The 26,712-nt window shown below is 39.7% G+C and overlaps 1 protein-coding gene across 1 annotated transcript in view; it reads right to left on the reverse strand.

Annotated features, from left to right (window-relative positions):
• Positions 1-25,335, reverse strand: part of slc25a37 (solute carrier family 25 member 37) — a 42,155-nt gene extending 16,820 nt beyond the window's left edge. The window contains exon 1 of the mRNA XM_039804292.1: positions 25,018-25,335. Within this exon, the coding sequence (XP_039660226.1) occupies positions 25,018-25,215 (198 nt within the window). The 5' untranslated portion in view covers positions 25,216-25,335. The remainder of the gene's footprint in view (positions 1-25,017) is intronic.
• Between the last annotated feature and the right edge of the window lie 1,377 nt (positions 25,336-26,712).

Below are 26,712 nucleotides of genomic sequence, written 5' to 3' on the forward strand. Positions count from 1 at the left end.
CGTGAGAGAAAATGTTCCACCTATTGAAAAATATTCACACAAAGATTTCCACAAATGTGTAGATTGATTTTTGCAGATACACAATATTAGCTTCCTTGTAATGCAACATTTACCCATCATTGTTTTAATATAAATAATAATAATATATAAAAATCAGTAAGCGTTGCATTGCAAATTTACTTTACTGTCATTGTATCTATGGTAAAATAAATCTACACATTTGTGAATTAGTGTTATTACATTCAGATCACGATGGTTGTGAGAATGTTTTCTATGATTGAAAATCTCAATTTCCAAGTTCAGATTTTGTTATGTCCTCTGGAAGCTGGTCCAAGATACGACACCATGCAAGGTGGTTAAAAGCTGCTTCCCCCTGTTTTGTTCTGACAGTAGGTTTCAGTAGTAGTTGCTAATGTTTTAATCTAAGGTGTGTCTTGGTTGAGAGAATGTTGTTGGAATATGTCATGCAGGTAGTTTGGTCCCATCCCTTTTGGTACTTAAAACTAACAGAAGTGCCTTAGAATCCCATTCTGTATTAAATTGGGAGCCAGTGTAGAGAACTTTTAAGACTGGCATAATATGATCTGTTCTTTTTGTTTTAGTAAGGATCCTGGCTGCCTATTTCTGTACCATTTGGAGTGGTTTTAAGAGTCTTTTAGGGAGTCCAGCACATTGCAATAATCAATCCCACTAGAAATGAAAGCATGTATGATTTTTTTCAAGATCCTCCCTTTGAAATATATTCTTTTAGTTTATTGATATTTTTTAAGATGAAGGTATAATGATTTTATGACTGTTTTAATGTGACTGCTAAAATTACGATCATTATCTATAGACACCGAGGTTGTTTTTTACCACTTTCTTTGCTTTTACGCCTTTCCTTTCAAGCAAGGTAGAAAGTTTGCATCTTTCCTCCTCCTTTCGAAACTACCACCTCAGTTTATTTTTTGTTAAGCTGGAGGAAGTTCTGTGATATCCAAGTATCTATTTCTTCAAGGCACTGTCAGAGAGAGTGTTAATGGGGTTATAGTCATTAGTAAAGATATGACAGGAGATAAATATGTTTACAACAGAACTTAAATAGATCAAATTGAAGCACGTTTTAGAGCATCAGAGTAATCTCATTTGTGTAAACTATAAGATGGCAGCCATAGAATGTTGAGGATGTTTCATACATTGCATTGTTGATGTGTGACAGTGCATGACAGGGGTTTCTTGGAGATTTCAGGCAGGTTTAGGGGGATGTCGTCACACATTCATTTGCATATTGGTGATGTCATTAAACAGTTATTTTGCAAAAGCTTAGCCGAGTTGTTGTTGGGTTGCAGCTAGGGAAGGGATCATTAGAAGCAAAACTTGGAGGAGCTTGTCACTAAAATGAGAATAGCTTGTCCACCTTAAAGGTCAGCCCACGGTTGGTGAGTGTTCCTTAGCTAAAGTTGTGCAAAGCTTCTGTGCCGGGCTGGCTACATTCCGCACTCCTTTAACTCCAACCCAGGTAGCAAGCAGGAGACGGGAACTTGGCTTTGGTCTTGAGGAGTTGTAGCAATTACCAACAGATATCTGTACACAGACTAAAATTCTACATTCACATCTATTATGCAAATGATTATTAACTTTATACTCACATTCTCTCTTTTTTTCCTCTCTTTTTCCACTACACACTATTAATGTGGTCGGCTGTACCTGGGGCTGCATGTAGCAACATGCATGTGTGTGTGTGTGTGGATTTAATAACTTACTGTTTGTGTCCATCATACATCCGTGTCCAGAAGACAACAAGCAGGAGCCCCTCCTGTTCATCGGCTTCTATACAGTCTATGTTTGCAGTCCAGATGATGTCCAAATAGTTTTTATGTTTATCACGGCTTTGGCTGCCCTAAAGCTCTATAATGGCAGAGATAACCCTGCATGAGACGCTCAAAGATGGATTTATCAACAAAACTGCACGGTGGAATACTAGTGTTGCAAATCGGACCTTTGCCATGCACACATCAACCTTTTCTGAGTCTCATGCACCAAACCAACACTGATTTCTGACAATATTTCCAAACAAACATTCTATAGCAGATATTGTACGTGTACCCAGCAAAATAAACAAAAGAGATCATTAAGTGCAAATTCATAATACGAGTTGTCCTAATCATCACTTTACTGACCTGAAGAATTTAAAGGGCTGTCCACACGGTGACCAATGAATGGTTGTCAAATCATTCTTCCCCTGCAAGTCATATCATATATCATATTAGTCACACATTTTAGCTGCATTTCTCCAGTTTATTAACAGTAGATTAAGGCAATCGTGTCACATGCACCATCAGAGAGGTAGTATAACACTGTATGTCCATATTTTCGATAAATTAATAGCTACAAAAATTTATATTTTCCATTGTGTCTGACGAAATAATGAAAACTGTGAGTCTAAGAGGGCTTTCAACATTATACATCTTTCTTAAGCCATACTAATGCTCCAATGTGTAATAAATAAATAAATATGCCAGATTACAATACAAGCTTATAAACCAATTAACACTACAAACGACATCAAATATTAGTCCAGAAACATGATAGGATGGTTTTTATGGGAAAATCTTTAAGTCAACATATTTTCTCTCTGGAGAAAATAGTTCCCCAGCCCCTCTCCTTCTGTAGTCACCACTCCCTCTCATCAACACCCCCACCCAGCACCCACCAGCACTATAACTGATTCTGACTGCAAGACACATGTTGCGGTACACTTCATGTCCAGTATCAGTGCATTTCAACATTACTACAGCCATCTCTTGATTTATACTTTTGTTTGACCCACACGACGCGTATGTGTAAAAGTTGCAAAATGGCGACAGGGTCAAAGGCATGTGCCGTTACTAAATGGCTGACCTGGTCCTGAGAACCACACCTGCTACTGTCTAAACTAAGGTTTCCATTTGCGACTCTCCCGACGGCAACGGCTGTTACTGTAAACTAAGTATGTGTTGGTTTTATAAACTGTAATGTTAGCTGCCAGTAAACTAGCTAGCATTAACTTATTTGGCTGACAAGATATAAGTTAACCTTCTAACATTTACTTTCAAATTAATCTATAAAGGTTGCTTTACATGTGAAAACAGTTACAAATCTATTTTAAACAGAATTTGTAAACGGGTTTTAAATGGAAGTAAAATCAATTTTAGACTCACCATCTCTCCCTGATCCATGACTCCAGCCTGCTCTCGTCCATGCAGTGAAGATCTGACGTAGAGTTCACAGCTTACGTGAGGGGAGGGGCTGGACACCATGGGGACTCGGTATACACACTGGCCACATGGCCAGAGTGGGAGTTGGGCGTAGTGGGGATGGGGACTTGAACATGACATACGTGTGTAACAGTGTTTTCTTTTAAACGGCCAAATTGGTAGCTCAATTTGAGAAAAAGCGATCCAGAAACCAAACGAACCCTGAAACCTTTTCCGGCATATAAGCAGGCCGAATGCTTTTGGCTTAACTTGAAATAAAAATAATTATTTTTAATTTATTATTAGTTTGGTTTTCCTCCCAAAATTAAGCCAATGACAGTGTGTCATACTAAATGGATAAATTTTTCCTCATTGGGAAAAATTAATAATAATTATAATAAATATTTTTATCTTACATGTTCATAACATTCATCAAAATATCTGTATAGATCGGGGTGGGCCTGTGGCTCTTGAGCCGTATGCGACTCTGTGCCTTCTCCTTTCTGAGGACTCTTACTGTGTGGCTGTGTTATTGGTGGATTTTTTTTTTTTTTTTTAACTTTTTGAAACATTTCAGATTGGTTAAAAAAAGCACTTAATGAATTATTTTAAAATAAAAAATAAGCGGCAGGTTTTTTATGGACAGATTCTGCAGCCTGAGGAAAAAAAAGCAGCCCCAGATCACCTTTCCTCATTATTAAACCTTTCACTGCTGAGTCAGATTGTTTGAGAAAGCCCCTCTAGTGACAAATGAGTGAAAGAATGGCCAACCGGTACAATCAGATTTAAAAGGATTGTGGGTAACAAAGACTGTCAGGTTTCCCACTGAGTCAATCTAAGTAAGGAAAAAAAAAAACTATGAAAACTGCTATGTATTATGACTTTCATTAGATATGGAAGTCCCGGTTGTATTATGTGTGGACCTGCATGTGTTGTGTGGCTTTTTGCTGCTGGTGCGTGTTTTATTGTGGCTCTTTATTCTGAACTGGTTGGCCACCGTGGGTATAGATGCTTGTTGCATGTACGTGCTCTTATCCGTTCAGTTGATATTTGAGTTCACACCATGCCAAACTCACCTAATGTAAGGGGAGGGCCTGGACACGCAAGCAAACACACCTCATGTTTGCCACATGGTAAAGGCATGGCCAGAGTGGGGGGTGGCGTGGTCAGGATGGGGACTTGAACATGACAGATTGTGTGTAACAGTGTTTTCTTTTAAATGTGGTAACATTAGCTCAATTTAAGACTACAATTTAAACCATACGCTACAAACCCTGAAAGTTTTAGCTTATATAAGCAGACAAATATTTGGCATTATTTGAAATTAATTTCATTATTATTGGGTTGTTTTTATACTAAATTAATACATTTTTCTCCCCATCAATACAAAATTAATTAATAATAAATATACATATTTTTATCTTACATGTTCATAACATTCATCAAAATATATTTCATATATTGTAGTTCTCTGATTCTCAACTTTGTTCTACGCATAGCTCCCTCTCTTCAATCTCTCTCTAACTCGGCTCCACCACAAACCCTGGTTGCAGCGCTCATTGAGCCACTGTCTAAAACTGCCATTTCCACCAGCTGAGAGTTTGTAACAGAAATAAATGCATTATGGATCATTTTATTTCTATAGTTTGTAAGCTCACTCAACCAGCTGACTTCTGTTGAAACAGAAGACGTCTCTAACGTTTTAAAACCAGCCTCTGGAGACTTGACCAGCTGAGTCGCAGCAACACCATTAGCCGGTTTGTGTCCAGCTGAGACAAGCCAGTTTAGACTGCTGAAACTGCAATGTTCTAAAACAGTTGTGTCTCGTCGCCAATCTTTGGTCTAAACTCTTCTATAATATATTAGAAACTTCCAATTTGATAAAGTCAGTGTTTATCAGACCACAAATGAGACAATTATTAGAACAACACAGAAACTGTCTCTCACTTGTTACTCAAAATTGTCATGAAAATGACTCAGAAAAAATATGAAATACCATAAATATGTCAAAATACACTGAAAGGGGCCTTTAAGATTTTTTAAAGTTAATTACAAAAAGTAACAATATATTCATCATTGTTAGCTTATACTATATTATCTATATGTAAATGAAATGTAGGGATAAGATGCAGATCTGAAGCAACATCAGAAGTATCCATGGTGGGGAAAAAAGGGAGAATGGATGGCAAGCAATAAAGCTGAACTGCACCAAACCTTCAAATGAGCTTGAATATCAGGTATGGTAGTCCAGCAATGAGATGGCATAACTAAACTATCAAAACCATACTATAAAAAGGTTGCTCAAATCAAGCAAACTGATTTGTTCTGGTTCATAACAGTGATAAAATAACAACCACATACAAAAGCTATAATTAAAATTCCTTTGAACAACAAGTATCACTCCAAGTTTGAGATACAACATTACACAAACTGATAGCTGGTGCAACGGACAAAAGCTGTTCATCTGCACACACACTGCCATGAAACAGAGTTGGTTGGCGAAGTATCTATATACTGTATATATTTAGAATATTTTTAGCCGCTTTATTTTGCCATCAGACAGCCCTTTACTAAAAGGAATTGAAGTTGTTGTCTATGCGCTCTTAAAAGCCTTCTTCATTGATAAACACAGCAATTTTAATCTAGCAGAAAACAGGAGTTGCTCTTCTACCACTGCCAGCAGTTAGTTGCTTGTCTAGTTCTGTCTCGATTGTTAAGTTAGTTTTGTTATTGTGTGCCTTTTCATTAGCTTTATGTAAAAGAAATAGTCTGTGCAAAAGTCTGTGCTAGGCTAACATTATCTGCCCTGCTATATGTTGTGCCTTTATCACAACATACTATGGCCTGTTGTAAGCTATTACTTAAGTATCAAAATATCTTAATCATCTCTTAAATAACTATAAATATAATTATAATGAATACATATTTAATACATTAGTCTTTATTGAACATGTATAGCATAAAATAACGTGAGGTTTTGTTTGGAAATAACTGAATTCATGCCAAACTGTCTGTTCCTCTGGGCCTCTCTGCTTCAGAGGTCACAACCAGGTCAGTTGAGACATATTGGGTGGGGGAGGGAGGACTGCAATCTGCACCTGCACTACTGCTGCATTCAAGGGAATATGGAAATTGCAATTTTACTGACCCTGACTGGTCATGTTTTTACTAAAATGGAGGACTGCTGATTTTTTTTTGCAGTTATTTTAAGACAATTTTGCTCTTGCTGAGTAATTCAAGGCATCCTCTGACCTGGATGACTGAAAACACACTTTAAATTATGGATTTTACTTTTCTGTTTTGTGAAATTTACCTCAACATGAAGACCCATAGTTCTGTAATATCCAGGCACACCTGAACACACAGTTAGAAACGTGCTTGTTTGTTTAAACCTAAACAGCCCAAGTTATGAAGGATACAGATGCAGCACCCAGATTAATCCATGTGAAACATATTACATTTTTATCAAACTAGGTTGGGCTGAACGTAAAGGAAATCTGGGCTAGGGTAAGTAATGATCTTATCAAACAGAATATACAGATTTCTTTGTAAGCAATAGCAATAGCGGGGGTGAGGGTTATAAGGGGTTTTGTGGCAGAAGGCGGTCATATATACACATACAGTTATTTGTTAATGAGGGGGAAACATAGATATGGTAGCTTTCAACCAATGATCGATTAACAAACTGGATAATGCAGCTGAGTCTGGCTATGTCCTGAGTCCTGTTTACCTTACCAGAAGCAGGAAGCCTATGCTTTTTCAGCCTTTTGCAGTGGTGTTGATTTTTGCATCCCACTTAAGATCCTGGGATATTGTGTATTCTTGAATGTGTGTCCCAGTGGTGACTACTGAGCCAAGAATGTTAAAGATGATAGGTAAAGGTCCCAACTTTTCCAAACTTAAATATATTACAGAAGTTATAATTATGAAATAGGCTATATATATTAAAGCCTACCTTTTATTTTTGCTCTCTATCAAAAGAAAAATATGTTGTATGCTGTAAATCAAGGCCCAAACGCACTGAAAGCGATAATTGCCGCAGTTCTTTTGACCTGCCTCATTTGATGCTTCCATGGCGCACTGCAGGCATCAGATTTTAAGCGCCAACACCACAGAACCAGCAGTATTGTAGAAAAGGTCGCTATTTAGGCAAAGGTTTTGTATGCTACAGATCCCCCAAACAGTAGAGGCATTAGACTTTTTGTGCCATAACGGACATTTAATTTTTTATATTAAGAAATATTTAAGTTGCATTCATTCATTTTCACTTTTTTATAATGACTATAAGCTACAGAACAAGTTTATAGTCCAGATTATGGATACATGAACAGAGGCACCGACCCTGCACTTACAAAACAGATGCCGGATAGGGTTTTTTTTAGTGACAGCGCAGGTCACTAAAAATTATTGTAAATATGTATGATATAGTGCTTGTTCCTCATCCTCCACTGCATCAATCCTTCCCATTTTTTCAGCTCATCTGTAAATGCCATCACAATGATTACTGGGCTTTTAAGAGAAACTTTCACTCAGTTGCCGTGACATTTTTGAATGGTTTAGGTGCACAGAAGTATGAGCTTGATTCACACCATCATAAACATCCTCTCGTGTTTCACCATCAACAAAAATAAATAGAAGGCTGTTTGTAGAGCGGATCTCCGTGGCGTATACACACAACTATCATGCTGATCTCACACCTGGTGTGGCTAGTTTCATAGCAATAAACTATGATCACAGTCAGTGAGACAGCGAACAGACTAGAGTAGACTAACGCTTTTGTTAGCGTATTGGCCATTTAAAACATTGGGTGTACTTCAAAACGCGTGTCAGATGCTTTTAGTGCGTTTGGAACTTTAGGCCAAACTTTTGCCACGGAAGCTACTGTATTGGAAGGTTACTCCTGAAAATTTAAAGAGTGCTGGAATGTGGAACGTGTGATACTTGTTGAATGGGGTTATTATCTTCGAACCTTTGCCTATCATCTTTAAGGGCAGATGGAGGGTGCTCAGGGGGGCTCTTCCTGAAGTCCACAATCATCTCCAATGTCTTCTGAGCATTTAGTTACAGGTTGTTGTGGCTGCACCAGGATGCCAGCTGCTTGACATCATGTGCAATGCGATGACACATTGTTGGATATAAGCTTTACAGGGGTCCTGGAGGGCCAGTCAGTAGTGTACAGAGCGTAAAAGCAAAGGGAGAGCAAACTGCACTGTAGGGCTCCAGTGCCGGGAGACATGGTCAGTAAGATGTGTGCTTTCGAGCCTCAAATGATGTTTCCTATTCAGTATTTTGGAAATATGTGGCCAGATGGGAAACCCTATCTCCAGCATAATGGTTTTGGGTTAAATTCCCACTGCGATACATCAACCAATGTGTCCCTGAGCAAGACACTTAACCCCTAGTTGCTCCAGAGGTGTGCAACCTCTGACATATGTAACAATTGGAAGTCACTTTGGAAAAAGCGTCCGGCTAAATGACATGTAATGTAATAGAGCTGTAATCCTACATCGAACCTTTGCAAGGTTACTAGGTCTGGTTTTATAGTTATATTAGATGAATGAGGTAATGAAGATATTAGGCACAGACGTTTGACATGATGAAGATGTTGCATGCATGGTTAGTAGCCTATATTACCAAGTTTCTAATGTTATGAAACAAAACTATGAAGAAATAACTGAGCAAGAAGATTTATCTATTGATCTGAAGGGCCAATAGGCCTATAGTGAGGTGTTTTTACAGTTTCATAACCATTGGTAAATAGATTCACTAATTCACTAGTATATTTGATGGATCATCAGGATAAAAACATTTTGAAAATCAGTAATCCTATCTTGATAATTTAGGTCTATAAACAGGTAACTGGCAAAGTAAATACAGTTATAGTATTATGACAGAAAGATAAACTAGCTATCTGCAATATAATTACAGTAAAATGTAACATTTAACTTAACTAAGGCAACAAGATTTGTTCATAATTCTCTTATGTTAGACAATAAATAGCCTCATTTTAGTTAAAATTGCAAATTAAACAAAAAGAAAAAGCACATTCTAGGACATGTTTAAGCAGAGATAGCTTTTTTAAGTGGAATTGAATTTTGAATTTTATGTTAAACCACTAGATATTGATCAAATTGTAGGACTTTAATTTTACAGTATTCTGAGTTTGAGTTACTATGGCTGGGCTAACAGAAAGTTCAAATTGTATTATGCTGTAATACCATCTCCCACCAGGAGGGGTGCATCATTGACTGAGTTAAATTTTCATTATGCTGCAATACCATTTATTACCAGGGAGGGGCATGTTTCACAGAAAAGTTCACACACTTGCAATACCACCGTTTGCCAGTAGGATGTCAGCGTCTTACACACACACACATTTTTCTCATGAAAACCCCCCCAAAGGGGACATTGGAGATATTGATACTGGGCATATTAGGAAGCTGTTTTCTATGCTTTGAGAGGGGTCTGCCCGTGGGGACCCTGATTTTGGTCCCCACGGTGACACGAGTCCCCACCTTGTGAGTGTGTATTCAGGTCAAGGTCCCCATCGGTATAGAAATGCGAGTACACACACACACACACACACACACACACACACACACACACACACACACACACACAGCCACACACACACACTTCAGCTCCAGTGTTATAAACTGTAGCAGCATTATCACAATCATTTCATATTTGCATCATCATCATCATCATCCTTTCAAGCGTTCCCGTTATGGATGTGACAACCAACTCCAATATTTAAATCACTTGTGCGTAATCAGCAAAACACTTTTATTTACATTATGAAAGTCAGCTGTTCTGGCTCCTTTAAAATGTGAGAAAGTATTAGAAACATGACACGTTAAAAGTACTTTGACACAGTTTGGGAATTATGATTCGACACCTCGAAGAAATTAGGGGGGCAGTGCTGACTGCAGAAATAACACTAATTAATGTACGCTAATTAATGTACGCTAATTAATGTACGCTAATTAATGTACGCTAATTAATGTCACTTTTATATTCAAGCTGAGAAAACATCTTATTCATGTGAGATCCATATCACATGGGCAGCTATATTAACCCTTGTGTTGTCTTCCCGTTGTCCATTATTTAAATGTTTTTTTTGTCACTTTTTTGTCACTTTTTCTGATGTTTTTGTCAATTTTTTCTGCGTTTTTCTTTTTTTTGGTTGACTTTTTGTTGTTTTTTTCTGACTTTTTATCATTGTTTTTTTGCAAGTGCTATACAATTGAATAAAACACCCAAATTTAATGAAAGTAGGGGACTGATCATTTATTTTACTTGTGAAGGAAACCATCCACGTTATTTTTTCTTGACTTTTTGGTTGAAAGAAACACAGATTTCTGATATAGAAACGTTTGAAAATAGATCAAATTTGACCCGAGGACAACAGGAGGGTTAAATACAAGTAGTTTTATATTTTTTTTATATATATATATATATATATATATATATTTATATTTATTTTCAGTCAATCCAAATTAGGTCAGTGTTATTTTACCAAACATGGTGAATAAAAACTAGGGCTGGGTATCAAATTGGGAGCGACTCAGGATGGGACTATGGGGTGGGAGAGTTGGCAGCAGCCAGAAAAATGGCATCGTAATTACAGGTGAAAAGAAAGATGAATAGAATACGTGACCATGTCTTTGGTATGTTAAAAAACGATCACACTGTACAAAGCACAATTAATCTGTGTGAGACAACTGGAAAATCCGAACTCTTTGAACTTTAGCAAAGAGACGAGACGAACTAAATAAATAAACTCCATAATTAAAAACAAATAAATCTGGCGGCTGCTGCTGGATTGCATCAATATATGAAGGAATGTCTTGACTACTGAATGGAAAACAGCCGAGAGGTTGGAGAGAGCAGTATAAGCACACAGGAAATGTGAAACTACAACAGGATGAGTGGAAATAAAAGAAATAAGCGTGGACTGTTTACCAGCTGATTCGCCTCGACTGGTCCCACGGTCACAGAGTGCCCTCAGTTTCAAAATAAAAGTCATGGTGCTACATTTTAGATCACAGAAAGTCTGCACTTTAAGTTTCGCTCAATCATATATTCTGAAAATGTTTATGTATGTATAATATAAATATATATAAAACATTTTGATTAAGGATCATTATGTAGAGAAGGTTGAGAACTTGGCCTCCGTCCCGAGTAAACAGTCTTATTTGAGCCACCTTTTGGACCTGCATAATGTCGTTTCTCAGAAATGGTGACTCTCAAAATACTGTATATATATATATTCATGTTTTTGAATACATATAAACACAAGCTGCCTCTCTTTCTGTAACAGGGCGGACATATTTAAAACGTTTGAGCCTGTTATTGCGTGTGATTCAGGAACATCGTTTGCTTTAACAAGGCCGATAACCTTCATAGTGAAAGAAGCCTCGCATTTGCACTTAAAGCAAATAACAAAGCTAACGGAAAATAGACTTTCTGCAGGCTGGCATAAAAAAAAAAAAAAAAAAAATCATCTTTTGGAAATTGATCTTAATGCCTTAATTAAAAAAAAAAAAAAAAAAAAAAAAAAGGAAAAATCCAACCTTTTAAAGACACCATTTTGGAATTAGAATACCATCATCACCATACCCTTCACCATACCTAGAGACTGGCATGGTTTTATTTCAGTTAGCCTAATAGCTGGTTTGATTTGATTTCTTATCTCAGTTAGCTATTAGGCTAACTGAGATAAAACCATGCCGTGAGATATGGTGAAGGGTACGTGATGATGTGGGGGTATGGTGAAGGGTATGTGATGATGTGGGGGTATGGTGAAGGGCACGTGATGATGTGGGGGGTATGGTGAAGGGTATGTGATGATGTGGGGGTATGGTGAAGGGTATGTGATGATGTGGGGGTATGGTGAAGGGTATGTGATGATGTGGGGGTATGGTGAAGGGTATGTGATGATGGGGGGTATGGTGAAGGGTATGTGATGATGTGGGGGTATGGTGAAGGGTATGTGATGATGGGGGGTATGGTGAAGGGTATGTGATGATGGGGGGGTATGGTGAAGGGTATGTGATGATGTGGGGGTATGGTGAAGGGTATGTGATGATGGGGGGTATGGTGAAGGGTATGTGATGATGTGGGGGGTATGGTGAAGGGTATGTGATGATGTGGGGGTATGGTGAAGGGTATGTGATGATGTGGGGGTATGGTGAAGGGTATGTGATGATGTGGGGGTATGGTGAAGGGTATGTGATGATGTGGGGGTATGGTGAAGGGTATGTGATGATGTGGGGTTATGGTGAAGGGTATGTGATGATGGGGGGTATGGTGAAGGGTATGTGATGATGTGGGGGTATGGTGAAGGGTATGTGATGATGTGGAGGTATGGTGAAGGGTATGTGATGATGTGGGGGTATGGTGAAGGTATGTGGATGGTGTGGGGGTATGGTGAGGGGTATGTGATGATGTGGGGGTATGGTGAAGGGTATGTGATGATGTGGGGGTATGGTGCTCTACCCACTGACCAACCCGGCCACCATTTGAAATACTCTCGACGAAGGTCCAGAGGGAGGGAAACGTTAGTTTCTTCAATAAATGGTGATGCTGTGGCAAGGGCAGAGTTGCTGGATCGTTCTTACTTACCACAAACCAGAGGGCAAAAAGAGAGGAGAGGAGAGAAGCGAAAAGCAGCATTAAATATTTACGAGGCACTTGAAAGCGCAAGTGTTGCGTTCGCCCGTGAGTGAAAGAGGAATGGGTCGTAATGGGTTTTTCATAAATACACAATGAAATGAAAACAACCAGCATTGTGTTTTCTTCCAGTCCGTAAAATACAAGCTAACAAAATAAATAAAAGTTCCAATATTTAGAACGATAAGCGCCGTTCAACACAACTTCATTATACGCTCTCCGCATGTAGAAAAGAGAGGAAGGAGATGACAACCCTTCTACATTTATCTGTCCTTTTAAAAGATTAGTCATCTCTGTTGCATATCCTGGTTGTGCAATGTTACTCACCTTGATCACAAACCACACGCGCACACATGTAGGTAAGTGAACAATAAGGAGAGCGTTCCCTCCGCCACCCTTTACAAAAGAGAGACAATAGCGTTTGTTATTTCCTCAAAAATTTACACGACCCCCCCCCGCTTTTCTCGGCGTTGTAAAAATCATGCTTTTCTTTCCTTCCTTCTTTGTTTTGTCGTAGTTTGATTTCCCCCAAACACCCTTTTCCATTTACGCGCCGTCTGCCTCCTGTTCCAGCCGCTGCTTCATTGTGAAGTACTTGAAGAACTCGTGACACCGACGCGGGCGGTGGAGGGCATCTGGTAAATAACGCGGGCTTGGGCCCCTCTGAAGAAAGCCGGCAAACCGCGAGCCGTTACACGGTCCTGAAGGCGCCATTCCCGACAAGTGTCCGCTGACGTTCACCGAGTTGAGCCACGTTCTCTTGCGTGTTGAGCAGAGTCTTACAGACGTCGAAGGCGTGGTTATCGCCGCGGAAATGGCTCCGCACGCCACCGGCACCGCGATGTGGCTGCCGGGGTAGTAATGTCTGTCGCGGGTTCAGCTGTTCCTGCATCAGCTCGTAGGTGATGAAGTGAACGGCCTGGAAGGGGATGTTCATGGTCAGCTGTGTGCTGTAGCTGCGGTAGAAGGCCGCACTTCGCGCGTTACCGTTTTAAGGCAGTCCCAAAGCCCTCGACATTGGCGAAGTTGTACATCTGCATCCTCTGCTTCACCACTGAGCCATGGAAGGACACAAGTAGCCGTGCGTTAGCATGTTTCACCACATACATGTCATATTCGTTCGATACAATTTTATACTTGGGACTTAAAAAGGAGAAATCCAGCCGGTCAGTGTAACGCTTATCAGTTAAATTTTCTAAGAAAATATCAAAATTTTTCATTGTTTTCCCACCCTTGACAAATTAAAAATTGGATCTTTAACCGGTTTTCCCAATTTTCTGTTTTTATTCAGAGGATCAGAAATTGAGAAAATTACAAAATTGCATCTGAGCTCCAATTATTCAATACTGCAATGGTATTCTCTGTGCAAACCGTTAATTAGCTTATAAAGTTAATTGCCGGTAGAGGGTGTATGTCCAGGTGCCAGAAAGTAAAAATCCTGCCATGTTTTTGGATCTGCCTCTACATCTAGAACAGGTGTTTTCACTAACGGGCCTCATCTACCTGGGAGGGAGCTGGTTTAGTGATGGTTGAGACAGCTGCTGGACAGGATTTCTACTTTCTGGCACCTGGACTATACACCTCTGGTCGTCGGGCAGAGGGTAAAGTAAAATAAATCACTACACCACTAACAAGGCTCAAAATAGCACCACACTTCCACGGTAGCATAATGAGGGTCCCTACATGTAAACCGTGCGTTATTAGCCAATTAGCGGTTTGCGATAAAACTGGTCACATTCGATTAGCATGAAAACATATCCCAGAGAACAGTCGAGTCGGTACACGTGTGTTATTAACCCCTAGGTTCATTTTGCGCCGGATTTGTCCTTCAAGGTCAGGGTTCAAAATTAGCACCATTTTCCAGCCAAATGCTGGTAAAATATGCAAGTAGCCGGTAAATTTGCTTCACTCACCAGCCAAAAAAAACAACGGTAATCTATTGTGTGGCTGGTAACATTTACATTTACTAGCCACGTGGCTGGTGGATGAAAAAGTTAATTTTGAACCCTGCTTAAGGTCAAAAACGAGAAGTGGCTCATTGATGTTTTTTTGGAGAACAATGGAGCTGTACGGCACAGAGGAATAAAGTCTATGAAGCACTGGATACACAGAGAATACTTAGCTAGCAGGATTTGTTGGTTGTGCTCCTCTCAAGGGATTTGTTGACAATAGTGAAATCATAGAATATAGTGAACTTTATTCTTTAAAAAAAAGGCACAATGAAATCTCTTTTCTTACCTTCAGCCGGGTTCATGACTGCATCGTGGAGAACCGTACACGCTTACCTGCTTAAACCTGTTAAAACAAACACATGGTGTCAGGTCTGAACTTGTTAAAACAAACATGTCTTTTCAGGTCTGAATAAATGACGTAAAGTGTTTTATTATATCAAATGAATTTGTTTCAGATGAGCTTTTATTTTAGTAGAGGTTAGGGTAAATGTTTGGATTTTTCATATTTGGAATACGGTTTAATCTTTTCCATTGTAAACAGGATATGGCGAATAAAATGACTTATCCTAACTACACCTCTGGGACTTTTATCTTAGCCTAGGGGTAAAAAAAAAAAAAAGCCGTTAGTATGACGATCAAGTGATTTTTGTTGAGACGTGGAAATCATAGACTGTTAAAAATAATGGAGGGAGCTTCCAGGTCTGAAAAGTGATCCAATGCTGAAGCTCCTTAAAGCTGCATTCTGTTTCATCTATTCCATTCCTGGAGTCAGCTGGGAACTTAAGGGAAAGTCCGCCCATCGACCACCAGCTCTTGGCGAGGGCTACCACACATACAGTACGCATGCGCGACCAACGGCGCCAGTACCCAGAGGTCCGCGTATCGGCCAGCAAAACTCCGTTGGATGACTCGCTTCACAAGGGGTTTAGAATCGGCAACTTTCCCTCTTTAGCGTTTAGCTTAGCTTAGCACCACTGCAACCACAAACAACACTGGCTTAGACGTCCTCCACCCTCTCGTAAGGCTTCAAACAACCAAGATGGCGACGGCCAAATTGCCAAACTCAAGGCTTCAAAATCAGCAGTCCACAATCCGGCTGCACGTGAGGCCTGGAACAATTCCAAATTTTGCTCAGAAATAATTGCGATTAACAATATAATAATAGTATAATTTTTATTATTTATATTTTACTTTTTTAAACAAATTAAAGTTTAAATGAATCCCAGGATACATCTTTTGTTTTTGAGAGAGATATCATCATCATCAAACTTTTATTACAGACTCAAGGTCCAAATCACCCAGAACAATACATAAATACATATCCATAAAACGCATGCATACACACCTACCTACACATGTAATAAATATAAAAACAAACAAATTGTAATCTCTGTTATATTAAACTTTAGTGAGATAGGAAAAAGTGCTTCAAATTTGGTTCAAAGACCCCTTGGTTAGAGCTGTAGAGATAGATAGATAGATAGATAGATAGATAGATAGATAGATAGATAATGCTTAAAATGAACAGAAAAATTAAAAAAATAGAACATTTATTCCCGGGCAATAAAAACAAAGCATTAATTAATTTCTCTGGCTTTGACGGCTACAGCCGAGGATGTTTGGAGTTGCTACTGGCAACAAGTGACACAGCGCACATATACTGAGAGGCTTATGCCTCCACGCCAGAGGTTCAGGGTTCGAGTCCGACCTTGACGATTTCCTGCATTTCTTCCCCCCTCTCTTCACTTTACTCTCACCTATCATTTAAAAAGGCAGAAAAGCCCAAAAACATATCTAAAAAATAAAAAAATAAAATATGCTTTAATTGCGGGGTTTTACAAAAATAACGGTGATTATGTAAACAAGCTGGCGGTTAGACAATTATTAACGGTTACAGGCCTACTGCTACAGTACGTCCATTATTTTTTACAGTGTATGGGATTTACGTACCATTGGCTAAATTGCTGTTGCCTCCACTATGCATGACGTCACCCAGTGAGCGTTTGACCCGTTGAGTCAGGCGCTTAGAGAGCTGCGGTGTGGTCCCGCCCCCCATCATGGTGATGTTGAGGCCCCTCAGGGGTCTGAGGAGCCCCTCGTCCGCATGATCCTTTTCAGAGCCTGATACACACCCTTGTATTGTGCATTTGGGTCTGGCTGCAGGTCTCTGCATCCTGGTCTGGAAAAAAATGAAGACAGATAGTTAAGCCATTGTTTATCATTTGCTATCAAGTACTAAAGCTGGGGCTGCGCATGACTGGGACTCCGAGTCAGGTCTGCAACTACTGTAATGGTTATTTTCATTGTCGATTATTTTCTGGATTAATGGATTAGTTGTTTGGTCTCTTAAATGTCAGAAAATTGTGGATCAGTGTTTCCCAAAAAGCCCAAGATAACATCCTCAAATGTCTTGTTTTGTCCACAACTCAAAGATATTCAGTTTACTGTCACAGAGGAGAGAAGACACTAGAAACATATTCACATTTAAGATGCTGGAATCTGAGAATTTTTTACTTTTTTTTTTCATAAAAAAAATATAACTTGAACCGATTAATCTTATCAAAATAGTTGCCGATTATTTAATAGTTGACAGCTAATCAATTCATCTTTGCAGCTCATGTGCAAATAATGTGTCCAACATTCACATCTCGCTTTCACAGACCAACAAACAAGTAATGTTAGATTTCTTTTAACATAAACACAATATTTCCCAATATAACTAACTTCATTATAGCCGTTAAGCTTTACTATAACTAAATGTAATGTAAACTTATATGTTCTTTCTATAAACTTTGAGTATTAGGCATTTGGTTACTGAAGACAAACCTTATTTCAGATTGTAATTGCGATGAGATGTTTTTATGATCAGGAATTTAGAAAGTTATCACTAAAAAAGAGCACAGTCCAAGGATGCAGTTTGAACTGTTCAGGGGTTGCTTCGTACCCAGCTTAATTTATCCTTCACATTATCTCTAGAGACAATCAGTCCGTTGACCTGAATATAAAGAAAAAAACACACTTTTGTCTCAGCCTTCAACAGAACAATGTGATCTGTAGTGCATTAAATGTAATCACGCTAAACTTAAAAAACGGTGCTACCAAGTTCTGTGTGCCCCAAGATCCCAAATCTGTATCAAGCGGATATGTAATTGATATTTTATTGTTAAGCTGGAGGAAGGAAACCCATGGGAACACGCTGGGGAAGATAGACTCGGCCTGTCTCCTGAGCCAGCGTCACATCTCTTTGCAAAATAAAAAACATGCTTTGTGGTGTCCTGATAACTTGGCATCGTTGAGTAAAACAAAGAGCTGCCACACAAGAGACGCACATCACCGCTGCCAAGTACCTACTTACTGTCAGAACAATGTGACGCCCGTAGAAATTAAATAGACAGAAAGCCCATTTCCATTACAAATCAACTTAGCAGATTGGTCAGAGCAGCAGACATTTTTAATGTACGTACCATTAACCATGGTATCGTTATAAACTTCCCGATAATATGCCGACTTACAGCAAGTTCGCAGAGCTGAGGCTTTGCAGTAATGGACAAACGACGCAGTGGAGTTGAGCTGCTGCGTGGGCTACGCGTTAGCGGTCTGCTGACCCACTGCTGCTGGGTCTAACGTTAGAGGTCCTCTGACCCACTGCTGCTGGGTCTAAGTGCGTGGTCCTCTGACCCACTGCTGCTGGGTCTAACGTTGAAGTTCTCTGACCCACTGCTGCTGGGTCTAACGTTAGCGGTCCTCTGACCCACTGCTGCTGGGTCTAACGTTAGCGGTCCTCTGACCCACTGCTGCTGGGTCTAACGTTAGCGGTCTGCTGACCCACTGACCCACTGCTGCTGGGTCTAACGTTGCGGTCCTCTGACCCACTGCTGCTGGGTCTAGCGTTAACGGTCTGCTACCACTGACCCACTGCTGCTGGGTCTAACGTTAGTCTCTCCCCACTGCTGCTGGGTCTAACGTTAGCGGTCTGCTGACCCACTGCTGCTGGGTCTACGTTAGCGGTCTGCTGACCCACTGCTGCTGGGTCGAACGTTAGCGGTCTGCTGACCCACTTCTGCTGGTCCTAACGTTAGTGGTCCTCTGACCCACTGCTGCTGGGTCAACGTTAGCGGTCGCTGCTGGGTCCAACGCTTAGCGGTCCGCTGCTGGGTCTAACGTTAGCGGTCTGCTGACCCACTGCTGCTGGGGTCTAACGTTAGCGGTCTGCTGACCCACTTCTGCTGGGTCTAACGTTAGCGGTCTGCTGACTTACTGCTGCTGGGTCTAACGTTACGCGGTCTGCACCCACTGCTGCTGGGTCTAACGTTAGCGGTCTGCTGACTTACTGCTGCTGGGTCTAACGTAGGGTTGTGCCGATGAGCAATATCATCGTCCCATCGTGATGGTTGACCGGCATCACGAATGGAGAGCCACCATCGTGATGCCGCCCCCACCCTGTCAGACAAATGTCTGTAGTTAAGTGAAAGTAGGTCAAGTTGTTATTTCCCCTACCAACGCCAGCATTTAATACGGTCTATTTACAGAGGGCATTTAAATGTATGTCAGATTGTTTCTATGTTAATTGTTAGCCCACATGTAAAATATCATCGTCCATCACGACGTTTTACTGTAAACATCGTCAACTGCCAATTTAGGGGACATTGACCAACCCTAGTCTAACATTAGTGGTTCTCTGACCCACTGCTGCTGGGTCTAGCTGTCCCTCCTCACTCCCTGCAGCTCCGAGAACATCTCCTGAGCTGCTTCGGGCGGCTCTCCTCCCAGCGAGCTGCGAGACAGTTTACAGCCCCACTGACGCGTATTGTCACTATGACAACTAACAACAATCGCCATGTTGTTGTGTATCGGTCAAATGACCACAGGAAACCGTTCAATGGCCTTTCTATCCATTTTATTTGCTCAGAATAGAGCTGCAAAGACTAATCAAAATGGTGATTGCTGCATAATATGTATTAGGGCTGCAACTAACTATATTTATTTACTAATTATTGTTATTTCTGATTTTTTTTCTCGATTAATCAATTATTTGTTTGGTCTATAAAATGTCAGAAAATGGTGAAAATGATTCTATCCTGTTTCTCAAAGTCCAAGGTGACGTCTTTAAATGTATTATTGTGTCCACAACTCAAAGATATTCAGTTTAAAATGTAAATCCACATATTTGAAAGGCTAAAAAATTACTTCAACAATTAATCGATTAATCTACTAACATTTGCAGCTCTGATATTAGGGTTTCTGCACGTTTCAACAAGTCAAATTTAAGACTTTTTTAGACCATTATGAATGAAATTTAAGACCTTTAACACAACATAAAAGTACGAAATGCAGAGTCACAAAATTACTAAATAAATGTATTCCAATTGAATAAAAGCGAAACCGAGTACTAATAGTCGGTAAATATATAGCAAATTATATTTGGACCAACCGAAAGAAAAACTACAAGACAACAGAATAAAACCCATTATATGGGCGCTCGCAGGCACTAGAGGCAGTCTTACATGTAAGACCTGTTTAAAATTATTTAAGACCTAGAACACAATACTTAAGGCCTAAAATTATTATTATTATTATTATTTTGAAATTTTAGACTTTTTAAGACTTTTTAGACCCCGTGGAAACCCTGAATGTCCAATGTCTATTTGAACATGTGACGATGTGATAGGATACTGTAGCTAGCGTTTTATCCATGATTTATTTGCAAATAAACATTTCGAACATAATGTGAAACCGGTAATAATACTTCGAGCAAACACGAGCAAAAGTCTGCATGAAGACGTCATCAATGTCACCGTCCAACGATGGTTACAAAACCATTTTAGCATACTATAAAAGGAAACCCCTCCACCATCTACAGTGCACATCTTCAGCCGTCCCGCCTCTGTGGCGGTTTACTAATCAACCCTTCGGCAGACACACACCCTTTACCTGCGCCGGGCGGACTCAAAATGTGCACAACAGCGATAAGATCCCTCCTTCCATTATCACGGGCTACTCCCGAAATCCTGCTGCGTCTCCGTCTTTACTGCCAGGTTGAAACATACCGGTTGATTGTTACGACTACCCAAGGGCGTAACTTTGGGTTCAACATTTGGGGGTGTGGGTTGAGATCTCCAACTCCAAGATCTCCAATCTCTTTTAATTTTTTAAAAAAGGCAGCAAATGCCTCGAAAAAAACGGTTAAAAATGAGACAAAAACGTTGAAAAAAGCAGCAAAAACATTGAAAAGGAACAGAAGAACTTCGGAAAAAGTTCAGTTTTGAATATTGGGGGGGTTGCAACCTCCAAAAATTCTACTGAAGTAGCAGGTTCAGTAAACTGTTTCCACTATTTTCTGGTCAATATTGGCAAGTAAGTATTAGTCTATGCAACCATCCGATACAGCAATATTTAGCCCCGAAATTTTTTTATTTATGTTTATTTATGTTCCTTTGTTGTTATGACTGACTGTCAAACTAGATGTCAACTATTAAATTAATCGCCAACTATTTTGATAATCGATTAATCAGTTTGAGTCATTTTATTCTATATTAAAAAGAAATAAAGTTAAATATATAAAGAGTCAAAGTGGAAACAAAATCTAAGTGATTGAGAAAATCCGTTCGGTTACGCGCAGCCCCCCGATTCTATGCTGTTCATTGCAACTGTCAGGAATAATAAAAAAATAAAAAAAGGATCAAATAGGAAATCGTGCTTAATTCTTACATCAGTTTAGATTCAAAGAAATTTCAAAACCGATTCTTTGTAACCTCGAGACAAGCACGGACCAAACTGAACGAGCTGGAAGGTTCTTGTGTAAACTTGGGACACCTCAAGAGGAAATGGCAGCAGTGGATTGTGTAATAAAAGAGGTTTCATTTGGAAAGACTATGACTCTGAAACAAAGAGCATATGAGGTCTTTTTTTCCCGTGCAGTTTGTTAATGAAGTTTGCCTGTGCCACGTCAGGATTACTGTGAGGGCAGGATTACTGTGAGGCTACAGCACACGCTGACCATGACACACCCAAATTATCAAAACAAAAGTACATTGTTGGGGAAAAACAATAGCTGAGCAGAAGAGGAGGATTGTAGGGGCAAAGTTCACATTTTAAACCAACAGTTTGTGGATTTGCTTTTGCAGACATCGGCATTTTTAACAAAGCTCAAAACTAACCAATCATTTAATTCAGTCACTGAACATGAACTTTAACAACAGGCTTTAACTTCAAGATGGCACTCATTAACAAACTAATTAATTGATTTGATTTTTGAACAACAGTCATATAACGTAAAAGGGATGTAAAGATGCATCGTGAACCGGTTAAAATGGAATGTGTAAAGATTACAATTGGTTGAGATAGAAAAATATGTCTTTAAAAAAGGTGCTCTAAGTGATGTCACACGTTTTTAACGCTACAACATGTTTTGTCACATACAGCAAGGAGGGAGGGCGAGCTAGCCTCCGTTTTGTTTGACAATACCTCGGACGTCAACAAAAACTGCCGTCACCCAACATCACTTAGAGCACCTTTAAATAAATAAACTAAAAGAAGACGTAGTGACGTCTGAAGTCAAACAAGTGAAACGTAAGGTAGATTACGCTCTAGGACGTTAGTTAGTTAGTTCATTTATTTATTTGAAGAGGTGTTTTTCTATTTATTTAGTTATTTTGGATGTGGGATTTGTTTTAGAAGTCTAAAAACATCTGTTGTTTTGCAGTTATTTGTCTGCAGCTCATTGTGTAAAATAAAATAGTGATTATCGTGTACTCAAAATAGTGAATAGATTTATGGATTAAAATAACATGATTAAGTTAGGAGGGTGGCTGTCATTTCCTCTCTTTCCAGGAAATGAAACAAAACAAACACTTCCCATTTGGGCTAATGTGAAAATAAAGCTGACGGGCTCAGACTTGGCCTCGGGTTTGACTCCAGAGAGACTTTAGAGCTGCAGAGGTGTATCGATGAGTTAGGGCGCCGGACTCGGTACGGGGTTGAGAGGGTGTTGTTGCAACATTGTCTCCTCTGGTCTAAGAAAACAACACCAAATTTATATTTATAACGTCTTGGGTTTTATGGATCTGCTTTTTAGTGTTTCTAATATTTTTAGAAGAAGGCGAAGAATGTGAGCAGCTGATAGACAACATGTGAAGGAGAGAGAGAGAGAGAGAGAGAGAGAGAGAGAGAGAGAGAGAGAGAGAGAGAGAGAGAGAGAGAGAGAGAGAGATGATGATGATGTCACACAGACAACCAGCGATGTGTGCGCAGAACAGCTTATGGATCTGAAAGTTACCGTCCCTCATACATATATAAGTCCGGAAATTGTGTGCAAAGGTTGAAATAGCAGGCTAGTAAATGCTCTGTTGTTGGTTTACTAGCTGTATTTGGGTTCGGATCTGTTCCCACCTGAAGTGAACTGAACTCCATTTCACTTGGAAAACCGAGACACCGGTTTTCAAGCGGACCAGAGTCGTCTAAGCTTTCACACCAGCCCAAACGAACCGGTCTATCCAATCAAACGCTCCAGGGTTTGTTTTAAACTGACCCAACGAGGCAGGTGTGAAAGCAACCTTAGTTAGACGCCAACTATTTTGATAATCGTTTATCGAGTCATTTTTTTTATTATAATATAAATAGTCAAAAAGTATCTGATGCCAGCTTGTTATATGTGAATTTTTTCTAGTTTCTTCTAGGGGTGGGAATCACCAGAGGCCTTACGATACGATATCACGCGATACGATATTATTGCAATTTTTAAACATACTGCAATATTCTGCGATATATTGCAATTCATTAACTTTTTTCCCAACTTCAAATTTTTCCCAATTTCAAATGATGTCCCCAAAAGGAAACTTTGTCAACATCTGTTTTATCTATAAAGATACATTTCTCTGTTTGTTCATCTCACTTCAATTGTATTGCTGCAAAATCTGATTGTCAAGCAGACAAACTGACCAACACATATCATAAAAGATCGATACTTGGCGTCTGTGTATTGATACAGTATTGCCAAGGAAAATATTGCGATACTATGCTGTATCGATTTTTTCCCCCCACCCCTATGTGACAGTAAACTGAATATCTTTGAGTTGTGGTCAAAACAAGACATTTGAGGACATCATCTTGGGCTTTTTGTTACCATTTTCTGACAGTTTATATAGACCAAACGACTAATTGATTAATCGAGAAAATAATCTGCAATGATCGCTTAGTTGCAGTGCTTCTCTGTCAATCCTGATTGACACACTGACATCAACACTGACCCACATTGTTCACCATTTTCTTACATTTTAGAGACTAAACACCCAATCCATCCATCCAGAAAATAATCGACAGATTAATCAACAATGCAAATAATCATTAAAGTTAGTTGCAGTACTAGTTTAATATGCTCACCCAATTTCCAAGAGCCCAATGTGACAACCAACTGTCCAAATCCCAAAGATATTCAGTTTGCAATTTTAAAAAAAAGACGTCCTCAATGTCTTTTTTCCACAACTCAAAGATATTCAGTTTACTGTCACAGAGGAGAGAAGAAACTAGAACAATATTCACATTTAACAAGCTGTTTTTAAGCTTTACTGTTCTTATTTGATGCCTTTTTGTTGCTTTCTCTTTCTACTGTCGATTGGTCTCATTTTTAACACTCACTCTTGTGAAAACACTGACTTTGTTCTGTAAAAAGGTGCCAACTTATATTAGATAAACTTATTATTATTTTTCTGGGTAACTCATGTCGTTACACTGTATGAAAAAAAAATAACCTGAGTTAGCATGGAAACGTGGTTACCCAGCAACTAGTTAACTGATTAAAAAAAGAGAGAACTTTGCTGTAACCTTGCTGAAATGTGACTTTGGGTAAATAAAGGTGACACTGGACGTTCAGTAGCTATGTTAGCAAAGTTAGGTTACACTGAGAAGGAACTACGAGGAATAGTAAAACAGTTGCTCGGTTTTTATTCCGGTTTAATGCAACGTTACGCCAGCCTGCTCAACTAGTTTGTTCAGTCGAAGCAGCCAGGCTGTCGTGTTTTAATCAGCTATGCTAACTAAGGATGGGCAGTTGGGACATTCTATAGCTAACGGTCGTTAGCCAGCCGTTTGCACAGTTAGCAACGTTCTGTGGCTAAGTGAATGAGCCGTTGCGGCAAAACAAGTGTGATGTGCCGCTACGCAGCCTCTGTGCACGTTACCTTGACAGAGTCCACGGGGTACATCACCGTGTGCTCCAGTATGCCCGCCACGGCTCCTGCTGTCATGTGGGTCGTCACTGAGACATGAGGTGGCAAGCTCTCGTAGTCGCCGCCGTCACTACCGAAAGGCTCATCGTCTTTGCTTTTGGACTGCGACATCTCCAGCGTTGCCACCGCCGGGTCCGAGCTCAACTCCATGCGTGGAGAGCTCTCTCCCCCGTCGGTCTTCTGCACAAGATAACACTCAGAGAGGCGACGGCGGCATGGATAACCACAACATCATCTCTACTTACTGGAGTTCCAGCGCCCCTGTGACGTCCACAGCTGGAGGCGTGGCTCGGATGTATATGGACCAATCATTTCCAGGATACTCAACAATGGGGCGGGCTCTTGGTTTGAGGCGGCCAATGAAAAGTTTTCGGTGGTAGATTCCTTTGACACTTCACTGAGCTGCTGCCATGCATGCCGACTTGTCTCTGTTTTTGAATGGGTTTGACAAAAGTTTAATCGCATAGTCCTGCTCGATTAGATAAGTAGGTTTGGTCTCCTTATCAGGCAGCATCTGTTTTTTTAATATTACTATAGGGAACTCGTACAACTCTCCTTTTTCATAAGGACAGCTCCAACTTCTTTACTGGTTCCTCGAATATGGTAGGCTACTATCTATGGTAATATCCTACGAGTTGTTTGAGGAAATATTAAGACCGACAGGCAAATAGCCTTGGGAGGGAAGTAAAAATATTAAAACTACTCTATTACAAGTCAAAGTGCTTCACAGTTTTACAAAAGTAAGAGTAACACAAAAAATTATATTTATTCAAGGACTCTGCATCATATTTTTATTAACTGACAATGTGTAGTTTTTTAAAACTTAAATCTGTTGATTTTTTTAATATATTTTCTCATATGTTGTCAAAAAAAGTCAATAAAAACAATCTAAAAAAAATAGATAAAAGGGGGTAAGAATCTAATGATTTCATGGAATCGCTTTGAAAAAGTCGTTGGGTGTATATAAGGTCGGTATAACTGTCTAAAAATTACCCAACAATGAGTAAAGTCAAGAAGTTACAAAATAATAAAATAAGCTTAGGCAACAACCTCTCAGCCCCCTCTCACCTGTGACCCTCTTTAATTTGAACACACTGTTCTGCACACATCATCCTTCACGTAACGTAAAAAGTCTTACGGCGTGTAAATATCCTGGAGCGAGTACAGAAGCTTCTTAGCAAAGCACACACATCCTGAATGAGAAGTAGGGAATTGTTAGCAAACTTGTACATAGGCGTATATTTCGGGGGGTTGGGAGGGTGGGGTACCCTCCCAACCCCCCACCCAAGATTTAAAAGAAGTAGATTTTTTTTTAAAAAGACTATTTTTGGGGCTTTTCCCTTTATTTCAGAGTGATAGTGGATAGACAGGAAAGGTGGGAGAGAGATGGGGGATGACACGCAGCAAAGGGCCGCAGGTCAGATTCGAACCCGGGCCACTGTAAAGGACTCAGCCCACATGGGGCGCACGCTCTTACTGGGTGAGCTAGAGGTCGCCCCTAGTAGAGGTAGATTTGTGCTCCTCAAAAAAATATGAAAGACAACCCACTACCCTGAAAAAGGTAAAAAAAAATAACTGTTCAGGTTCAACATTTTCTGGAATTTGGGCAATTTGGTTGAAAGAAATCCATATTTCTGATATAAAACA

Source organism: Perca fluviatilis, chromosome 6, assembly GCF_010015445.1.
Source record: "Perca fluviatilis chromosome 6, GENO_Pfluv_1.0, whole genome shotgun sequence".
Taxonomy (NCBI): Eukaryota; Metazoa; Chordata; class Actinopteri; order Perciformes; family Percidae; genus Perca; species Perca fluviatilis.